We start from the raw sequence: 10964 nt of genomic DNA, 5'->3' as shown, positions 1-10964 counted from the left end.
TATCATACAGACTCACTCAAACACAGAACACGTATCGTACAGACTCACTCAAACACAGAACACGTATCGTACAGACTCACTCAAACACAGAACACGTATCGTACAGACTCACTCAAACACAGAACCCATATCGTACAGACTCACTCAAACACAGAACCCGTATCGTACAGACTCACTCAAACACAGAACCCGTATCGTACAGACTCACTCAAACGAAGAACCCGTATCGTACAGACGCACTCAAACACAGAACCCGTAGCATACAGACTCGCTCAAGCACAGAACCCGCATCGTACTGACTCACTCAAACACAGAACCCGTATCGTACAGACTCACTCAAACGCAGAACCCGTATCGTACAGACTCACTCAAACGCAGAACCCGTATCGTACAGACTCACTCAAACGCAGAACCCGTATCGTACAGACTCACTCAAACGCAGAACCCGTATCGTACAGACTCACTCAAACGCAGAACCCGTATCGTACAGACTCACTCAAACGCAGAACCCGTATCGTACAGACTCACTCAAACGCAGAACCCGTATCGTACAGACTCACTCAAACGCAGAACCCGTATCGTACAGACTCACTCAAACGCAGAACCCGTATCGTACAGACTCACTCAAACGCAGAACCCGTATCGTACAGACTCACTCAAACGCAGAACCCGTATCGTACAGACTCACTCAAACACAGAACACGTATCGTACAGACTCACTCAAACGCAGAACCCGTATCGTACAGACTCCTCAAACACAGAGCCCGTATCGTTCAGACTCCTCAAACACAGAACCTGTATTGTAGACTCACTCAAACACAGAACCCGCATCATACAGACTCACTCAAACACAGAACCCGCATCGTACAGACTCACTCAAACACAGAACCCATATCGTACAGACTCACTCAAACACAGAACACGTATCGTACAGACTCACTCAAACACAGAACCCGTATCGTACAGACTCACTCAAACACAGAACCCGTATCGTACAGACTCACTCAAACACAGAAACCGTATCGTACAGACTCAATCAAACACAGAACCCGTATCGTACAGACTCCTCAAATACAGAACCCGTATCGTACAGACTCCTCAAATACAGAACCTGTATCGTACGGACTCACTCAAACACAGAACCCGTAACGTACAGACTCACTCAAGCACAGAACCTGCATCATACAGACTCCTCTTATCATACAGACTCGCTCAAGCACAGAACCCGCATCGTACAGACTCCTCAAATACAGAACCCCGTATCGTACAGACTCACTCAAACACAGAACCCGTATCGTACAGACTCTCTCAAACACAGAACCTGTATCATACAGACTCCTCTTATCATACAGACTCGCTCAAGCACAGAACCCGCATCGTACAGACTCACTTAAACACAGAACCCGTAACGTACAGACTCAATCAAGCACAGAACCTGCATCATACAGACTCCTCTTATCATACAGACTCGCTCAAGCACAGAACCCGCATCGTACAGACTCACTTAAACACAGAACCCGTAACGTACAGACTCAATCAAGCACAGAACCTGCATCATACAGACTCCTCTTATCATACAGACTCGCTCAAGCACATAACCCGCATCGTGTAGACTCACTCAAACACAGAACCCGTATCATACAGACACTTCTTATCATACAGACTCACTCAAACACAGAACATGTATCGTACAGACTAACTCAAACACAGAACCCGTATCGTACAGACTCCTCTTATCATACAGACTCGCTCAAGCACAGAACCCGCATCGTACAGACTAACTCAAACACAGAAGCCATATCGTACAGACTCACTCAAGCACAGAACCCGTATCGTACAGACTTCTCAAACACAGAGCCCGTATCGTACAGACTCCTCAAACACAGAACCCGTATCGTAGACTCACTCAAACACAGAACCCGCATCATACAGACTAACTCAAACACAAAACCCGTATCATACAGACACTTCTTATCATACAGACTCGCTCAAGCACAGAACCCGTATCGTACAGACTCACTCAAACACAGAACCCGTATCGTACAGACTCACTCAAGCACAGAACCTGCATCATACAGACTCCTCTTATCATACAGACTCGCTCAAGCACAGAACCCGCATCGTACAGACTCACTCAAACACAGAACCCGTATCGTACAGACTCACTCAAACACAGAACCCGTATCATACAGACTCCTCAAACACAGAACCCGTATCGTACAGACTCCTCAAACACAGAACCCGTATCGTACAGACTACTCAAACACAGAACCCGTATCATACAGACTCCTCAAACACAGAACCCGTATCGTACAGACTCACTCAAACAGAACCCGTATTGTACAGACTCAAACAGTGTATCTCAGGTCAGTGCAATGCATTCCATATCATTCCCCTCAAAGCAGCCAAATTCAGTGCTGTGTAAAGCAGTGCAGTGCAGTTCCCTATTATTGTTGTTCAGTAAGTAGAGCAACGTGTTGCATGTTCCAAGGCATGTTGCATGAAGTGAATCAAAGACGAACTGCCCTGTGACACATTAGTGTAGTTTACACACGATTCGCTTGATTTGTTCTTTCCCTTTCATCAGCAGAAAGCTCAGCACAGAAAGACAAACTTTTCCAGGTACCTTCCAATTCAGGCTCATCGTTCTATCGAAAGGTAGCTACAAAGACTCAGACTAAAAAAAGTTGTGCAAATGTTGTAATTAATTGAAATGTTAATTAAACATTTGCCTGGTTTGTCCTCATAGTCAGCTGCAGGTCCTGCCCGGGCCAGAGATCAGCTACAGCGACTTTCTGGACGCTATTGATCGGCGTGAGGACACTTTCTACGTCGTATCATTCAGACGGGTAAGAAGAGCATACCTCTGCTGTGTCGACAGAAAGGATACACACATGTCCTCTCACTCATACTCATTCTCATGCTTGACTCTTGTAGGATCACCTGCTGTTACCTGCCATCAGCCACAATAAAACAACTCGACCCAAAATGTCTCTGGTCATGCCTGCCATGGCCATCAATGGTGAGATTGTGCAATGAAAATCATTTACTCACCCTCGTGTATTTGTTTTTATTCTGTGAAACAAAATATGTTTTGAAAAATGTCTCATGCATGAAAGTCAATGAGGTTCAGTGTGGGGCTGCACGATAGGGGTTAAACGGTTGATCACAATTATTAAACATGATTATTGTCATTTTAATTGTTTACATTTCATCAGAATTATTGCACTTTCACGTAAGCACAAATCAAGAGAACGTCAGCTGGTGTGGTTTGCCCAGATTTTGTCGCAGTGTTTTTTTCCATAATGCAGAGAAAGCACATACGCATACTTGCCAGATTGGGAAGATTAGGTAAACACTGGGCAGAAAATATATTGATTTTAATAGAAAAGCTTGTTTCAGGATAAATAACCAGCAGGCAAATATCACAGATGATTATGCTTAATAAATCGAGAGAAGCAGAAGTCATGATTCATCGTGCAGCTCTAGTTCAGTGTTGTTTGGTATGACATGAGAGTGAGTAAATGATGACATACTGTTCATTTTTATGAACTCTCCCCATTAAATGCTAGATATTCAAAGCCTGTCATTTGTTTCGTGTCCTGTGTAGATTCGGTGTATAACTCGTCTCAGGGCGGCTATGAAATGATGATGCAGGTGGACTGTGAGGTGATGGACCCCCGGATCATCCCAATCAAGTCCTCTGTAGTCCCGCCCTCTCTCAGAGACCCGCCCCCCACTCCGCCCCCTCACCATCACCACGGCAACCACACCTCCCTCCGCAGCCGACAGCAGCACTTGCATGGCAGCGGGGCGTCATCGAGACGGAGGGCCGCAGGTTACTTCATCAGCCAGAGCGGATCCGATTGAGAGAGTCTGAGAGCAGTATCAAAAGACTCTACTTTACTCTCCAGCAGTAGTTTAAGGTACTTTTACTCTCAAATCAAGCCTGGAAACAGAGGACAAATGATCAGACCCATATAAGACACAAAGATATATGATAATGTGAAATGATACATGGTCTGTTGCACTTATGTAGTTAGCGTAGGGTTTTCCGCGGGTGGGCTGTATGTGGCCTCGCGCTTCCTTCCCTCGTGTTAGCAGTACTGTGTTTGTGTTCGAACCTGTTTCTGTATCATCTGCTCTCTTTTTATACATGCCTTGTGTTTTTTTTTTTCTTTCTTTTCTTTTTTTTTTTTCTCGAATTTTTATTGAGATTATTTAAAAAATGATGTGCTTCTATTAGATGTGCGTTATAAATATTGATTTGAATATAAGAAATTATTTTATATGTATTCTCGTCCATCACAGTCCCACATTTCTCCATGTGTATATATACTATATGCTCTGTCACAGGTGACTGCTGGTCCAGTATAAAGCTGCTGGTTTGCTGGTCTTTCTCATTACAGCTTGATTTTTCTTTTTGATGGCAGGGCTTGTGATGGTCAAAGTTTTTGATATAAATAATAACCTAAAAAGTCACAGAATCTTCTGCCGTTGATGTTTTCATTTGCAGGTGTCTTGTCTTGAATGTGTTGCTGCTTTTGTCCCGAACCACTAACAGGATGGGGATCCTGGGATTTTGTGATGCGTCAGCCTGTGCTCCTGCTTCACAGCTAACATCTCCACACGTTTCATTTCACTCAAGTTACTATCATTTATCATTTACTATTATTTTCACACAAGTAAATCATTTATACAGTCCAAAACGGGTTTGTGTAGCAGTCAAATGTTTTTATTAGTGAATGAGTTTTGATTTTGACAGAAGCGCTTCACCGGCCATCCATCATCCCGCTCCGTTTGCTGATATCTCTCAACTTTCTTGTGTTCAACTCAAAGGGAATCTGTGGCCAGATGTACATTTTCGTTGTAGAGACTTTATCAGAAGTAGTTTTCTTTCTGTGAAGTTGTTTTATCTTCTGATTGAACATATTTTCATGTTTTCTTGTCGCCTGCAATCTTCATGGCTTCTTTTCAGATCTAGCTCCATCCATCTGATGATGATGATGATGATGAAACTTTCCCATGATGAACTGCTCTAGCATGCTTCTGTTATCTTTTTTTTACTTTATTTAAATGAGCTTTCATAAGGAAAACACTTACAATTTATCTTCCTGTCTGATTGAGAATTTTGAACTACTGTCTTCATTTGTAGAGGAGAAAATAAATTTGATAAATACTGTGTAGTAAGTGATTGTGTCCAGGAGTCAGTGAACGAAGCATTTCTTATGGAGTAACCATAGCTGACGACGCATGACAACAAGAGAAGAGAGAGTTGGGTGTGATTAAACCGTATTATTAACACCAGAACGCATGAAACAAAAGACAAATGATTTGATTTGATGGATTTCTTCAAAAAAGATAGTCCTGGTAATGAATGATTCACAAATGTTTTCTGATATATTAATCATGTTAATTTGCCCACTTCGTTTGTTTACACACAGTACAAAAGCTGCAGTCCCAGTTTTTTTTCTTGCAGCGTTTCATCTCTACCAGGTTTGCATATGTGAATTAGCTTTAAAAACAAAGTAGAAAATATATGATTGTTTCCTGCAGAAAGAGGGCGCTAGAGATTCTGGGTAAGTTTTTTTTTGTTTGTTTGTTTTTTTTTAGACACTAACCATGTTGGAGTTGAACTTTTGGTTTGTGTGGTGTGCCTGTAATGAATGGAAACACCAGAGACATCAGCGTACAAAATAGCACACGGCCCGCTAGCCTGCTGCAGAACATTTAGAAACGTAATATCTACAAATGTATAAATAAATATTTCATATGAATAAGAGTAGTTGTGACGTATGATGTTACATTGTCATTGTACTCTGAGAGTATAGCTGTGGACGTACATTTTTGGGTAATAAGCAGAGTCGGAGCAGAACTCCTGTCGGACAACATCTCCAGGACGCTACGCTCCATATGACTAGTAAGTCAAATCTCAAATAACTGCTATGATGACTTTTGTTCTACCCGCTTAAATGATAGAAGTACTTGCACTGTCCAATCTATAAAGACTGTGTCTGTTCCCCGAATAGTGAGGTCAAAATATAAATTTAATGCAGGATCTAGAAAAAATCTGATCGTGATTAAACCAGAAAAATGTAAAATAAATTGACAAAAGCAATTTTTTAAGTTTGGGCTCCTAAACTAGATCACGCTCACCCAAAGCAGTTATTGTAAATGAAATAATCACAGATAATCGTTTTGATGTACTCTGCTTGACTAAAACCTGGCTAAAACCAAATGATTATATTGGTCTAAATGAGTCTACTCCACCAAGCTACTGTTATAAGCATGAGCCCCGTCAGACTGGTCGTGGCGGCGGTGTTGCATTTAGATCCTACCTGTCCGATCGCTACCACTTTGTTTATTTAAACGGGGAGTCATCTAAATTATCACCAGTAAAGTATGGAGTGTATGCTATTTTCAATATACATCTTGCCCCTCTTGAAAAACAAACAAGAACACAATGTCCACACTAAGCACTCTGCGCAAATCACCAGTCAACCAAAACATAAACAAAATAAATGGTTATTTAGTAACATTTGGCTCGATTTAATAATTAAGTCCTTTCTTGACTATTCCATGGCAACACCGCCCTCTATGGCTGGAAGTAAAGGTGTCGACCCACTTCAATGAATTGGGGATTTAATGGTCATTTACACTCTCTCTGTCAATTTTGCTTGGTTGGAACAGCAGCTATGCTAATTATGTCTCTATTTGTTTCTCTGTTTCTGCTGGGATTGACATCCCGTGTTAACTAGGATTTACACAAGCTTCAGTCTGGATCCAGAACACCTGAGAAGAGATGATGCCAACCCCTCAGAGGACCTCAGATGATGCCAACCCTGAAACAACTTACAGAACTACCACATTTTGCTATAAGTTTGATTGCATGATATAATAATTGCTGTTAATAGTGTTCATTGTCTGTTTGATTAGGTCTTTAATTGATTTTTAAAGCTTACATTTCTGCCATATGTACATTAACTGACAGTCACCACTGATAAGCTACCACTAAATATTGTAGAAACTTAATTTTCTGTAAAGTTGCTTTGCAATGATTTGTATCGTGAAAAGCGCTGTATATAAACTTGAATTGAAATGAACTGAATTTATAAAATTGGCGTAGTTTGCAGTACTTACTATTAAGATGTAATAAGAGACTATTAATTGAGCATATGCTTTTGCCCACAAAACCATTTCCATTACTCTTTTTATTATAGGCACAATTCCTCTGGAGCAGCCTGGACTCGATTATAGGAGGGTTGCTTACAGGATTCAAGCCTTTTATTTATCAGCCCTTACTAGTCCACACCACATAAATGATTCCAATGGCCAAATCCAGAACATAAGAATTCTCCATGAGTTGACCTTTAGCAATAGTAACTGCAAATATTTAACACTCGTTTCAAAGAAAGGGAATAAATGAACTAACAGATGATTGGGCACATTCACCAACCTATTATTTTAAATGAAGCAAAGTGCGTGCTGCAGCATTTCTGCAGACCCTGAGCATATCGATCGTGACAGATTGAAAGCCCTGTGACGTCATTTCACGTGACTTCCTCATCGTGTGCTTTAGAGGCCAGGGCTGATGTCATAACTCATTGCTCTTACTGGCACTAGTTCTCCATTCAGTTGCAAGTGTGCCTCTTGCATAATGTAATATCACCCCATCTGATAGGATTCTCAAGTGCCCTTTTATAATTTTTCTATCATGCACGACATATAAGTGTCTGTTTCCATGTAAGGAGGAAAGAAACAATCTCATGCACTTCTTTAGAAATGTCCAGCGGTTCACAGGCGAGGACTTTGACTTGGATCACGGTCTTCATGATAGTGTGGCTGTTAATGTGTTGAAGTGTTTGCTTTGGGGAATTAATATGAGCAGAAGGAATCCAGCAATGTGTGAGAGCATGTATCTTTATGAAGAGCTTTAAAGTCGAGGCACCAATAAAATCAACCACCTAGAACAGCAAAGTCTTATTAAAACTCCTACTCACTGCGCACATGTGTGTGTGTGTTTTGTAGAGGCATGAGGCTCTTTTGGCTCTGTTTTCCTATGATTGTGTGTTTCTGGAGTTCGAACAATGCTTTTGTGTGCGCAATCAGTGGATAGGAAGACCGATGCTGGAGCTCGCAGCTGAGCGCCTGTACTGTACAGTGATCAATGCTTGGGCTTTCACATGACCCAGGAACTGAGATCACACACACCTAACGTATCCATGGGTGACACACTGTCTCTGCATCAGCTGCTTGCATCAATAAGAAGCGTCTAATAACTGAACGATAAGGTGCATTTATTTCTGCAGGACATTTAGCATGAGTTACGTCAACTGGTATCTCTGTGGAAGCTATTCCATATCTTTATCCTTATCTACGCAACCAAACTGTTCAAAAGCTTCGTATTCTACGAATACTCTAATGACTGCTAGTTGACATGTAGTTGCAAAGTTATTTATAGTTGAATGTCTAAAGTGGACTATCAAAATAAAGTGTAACCTTAAAACACCTTCATTTGTGTTGAAGATGAATGAAAGTCATATGGGTGTGGAGTGACATGAGGATGAGTAAATGATGACAGGATTTTCATTGTTGGGAGAGTCTGTGTGCTGCTGAGAGCTTTGATCACCTGTAGAAAAAAACTGCAGACTGATGTCCGACTGGCAGAGTTTGTGCAGGAAAACAGACAGGAGGAGTTTTTCTGTGCTCACAGTGTGTGTTTGATCGTATAAAGTCTGCACACTTGATGCACGAGGCGAATATAAGGGTCCCGCTCACAGCGCTCTAGTAGAGCTGAGGAAGAGTCGAGTAAAGCAGGCCATGCACACTTCCTCCATCACTCCTGAACTGAACAGCCGGGCTCAGGCCCTCTGGCTTCTTTACTAAAGGTCCTTCATGGAAGATTCAGAGCATCTCCTCAGGCTCACTGAAGTGCATGCTGTCATTATCGACGATGGCTTACTTTGAATTTATTCATGCTGACAGTTTTCACTACTGGAGGTTAGTGGGTCGCTCACGGAGGAACCGTCAGCTGTACCTCTACACCATTGACAATCAATAATGAACCTTTTTTGCCCGTAAATATTTATGTGACCACAGTTTAAGATTTTATAGCTGTCCTTGGAGGAAGTGTGGGAGAGAATGAGACATGAAGCCAGAAAACATACTCATTCTTGCTGCTCCTTCCTTCACTCATTGCTGCCATCTCAAAGATGTGGAGACAGGCTTCCACATCGTCCAGCTCTAAGAGCTTAGTTTGTAAATTGTGAGGAAATCGGGCATTGATGATCCGTTTCAGGTGTGACTGATTTCCTGGCTCTGCTCTGCCACACTAGCATGTTGTTTTCATTACCCAGTGAGATGCTGAGACACGTGTAGACAGCTGGCCATCAGAACAGCTAGCAGTAGTGTGTGTGTGTGGCTGTTGATGGGGAAGGGCAAAACAATAAATTTGTTAATCTAAAAAAATTATGTCCTGGGCCCCAGCATAGTGACTTCAAAACTTGTTAGTTTTTTTTTTTTTCTTCTTCTTCTTTTGTTGCTGCATAGAGTCTTTAGTACACTTTAGCATGCTTTTAAAAAGATTTCTTATTACAGAATTAATATACTTTAAAAGAATATACAGAAGTGCAAACTAAATGTAGTGTTATAGGGTGCTTAATTGCATGTTAATTGCAATGAAATAAAAATGTATTTTAAATGTGTCAAATGCAGTTAGCTGAACTTTTGAGTGCTTTTTTGACACTTTCAGTAGGACTTAAAGGTTTAGTTCACCCAAAAATTAAAATTAGCCTGTGTTTTACTCACCCTCGAAGCATCCTAGGTGTATATGACTTTCTTCTTTCAGACGAATCCAGTCTGAGTTATATTAAAAATTGTCCTGGCTCTTCCAAGCTCTTATCATTGCAGTCAGCGGGTGTTGCAGTTGAACAGTCCACAAGTCGTCAAATAAAGCGCGCGCATCCATAATAAAACGTGCCTCACACGGCTCCGGGGGGTGAATAAAGGCCTCCTGTAGCGAATCCATGTGTTTTTGTAAGAAAAATATCCATATTTCAAACGTAATAAACAATTTTCTCTCACTTCCGGTATCTGTCATGTGGAAGCCGTGCCGGCGGATGCGCCTCTGAGAAATGCTAGTCTCGCAAGTTTGTTAACAGGAGCAAAGGAAGCAAAGTTTCCTCTTGGTTTATATCGAAATCCTCTGACTTTCTTCTTTACAAATCCTTGGTCTGTACTTCTAATTTTTGAATGGCGTTTTGTTTTGTTCTCTCTCCGCATTCGTCACTAATCACACAACGCCGACGTGCTGTGTCATCCACCGGCACGGCTTCCGCGTATGACAGTTAGCGGAAGTGAGAGAAAAGTGTTTATTACGTTTGAAATATGGATATTTTTCTTACAAAAACACATGGATTCGCTCACCATTACGCTCAGTTTATTGCATAGATTAGTTTTTTCCTTGCGTAACGGTCAATTTTCCGCATATATAAACACCATCTTAGAAGCCGTGTTTTTAACAGCATTCTATGACTTTATGCGCATAGGGGAATTCGCCTCCGATTCAGAATGTTTCAATCCAGCTTTAGACTTGTCTATCTCTGATTTACGATTTTCACCTCTCTATTTTACTCTATTTATTAAACGCTCTAAATCAGACACTACTGAATAGGGCGTCACTATTTCAATCTCTAAAATTACGAATTGCTTTTGCCCTTATGCATCTATGCTCCAACCTCGCACCTCTAGAAACTCGCCTCTATTTATTCTACCTAATGGTTTTCCTATGACTAAGTATTGGTTTAAAACTCATTTAGCCTCAGTTTTAACTTTCTGCGGTCTTTCCCCACACTTACACACTGGGCATTCCTTCCGAATTGGAGCCGCCACAACAGCAGCCGAAAGCGGCATCCCAGACGCAACTATCAGAATGCTCGGCAGATGGTCGTCCAGGGCATACGAGA

General features: G+C 41.5%; 1 protein-coding gene across 4 annotated transcripts in view; it reads left to right on the top strand.

Moving 5' to 3' along the window:
* LOC107726167 (cyclic AMP-dependent transcription factor ATF-6 beta-like) overlaps positions 1–5182 on the top strand; it is a 22342-nt gene extending 17160 nt beyond the window's left edge. For 2 of the 4 annotated variants that reach the window (XM_016535686.1, XM_016535685.1), the window contains exons 14-17: positions 2591–2658; positions 2750–2849; positions 2938–3022; positions 3611–5182. In XM_016535686.1, coding sequence (XP_016391172.1) covers positions 2591–2658; positions 2750–2849; positions 2938–3022; positions 3611–3870 — 513 coding nt within the window. In that variant the 3' untranslated portion in view covers positions 3871–5182. Of the gene's footprint in view, positions 1–2587; positions 2659–2749; positions 2850–2937; positions 3023–3610 lie in introns of all 4 variants that reach the window. The other 2 variants (XM_016535684.1, XM_016535683.1) reach the window with 1 other exon arrangement.
* The last annotated feature ends 5782 nt before the right edge of the window (positions 5183–10964 follow it).

The sequence above is a fragment of the Sinocyclocheilus rhinocerous genome, unplaced genomic scaffold, assembly GCF_001515625.1.
Source record: "Sinocyclocheilus rhinocerous isolate Xijiao unplaced genomic scaffold, SAMN03320098_v1.1 scaffold1628, whole genome shotgun sequence".
Classification (NCBI taxonomy): Eukaryota; Metazoa; Chordata; class Actinopteri; order Cypriniformes; family Cyprinidae; genus Sinocyclocheilus; species Sinocyclocheilus rhinocerous.
Note: the sequence above shows the minus strand (reverse complement) of the source record. Positions and strands in the feature narration are given on the sequence as shown.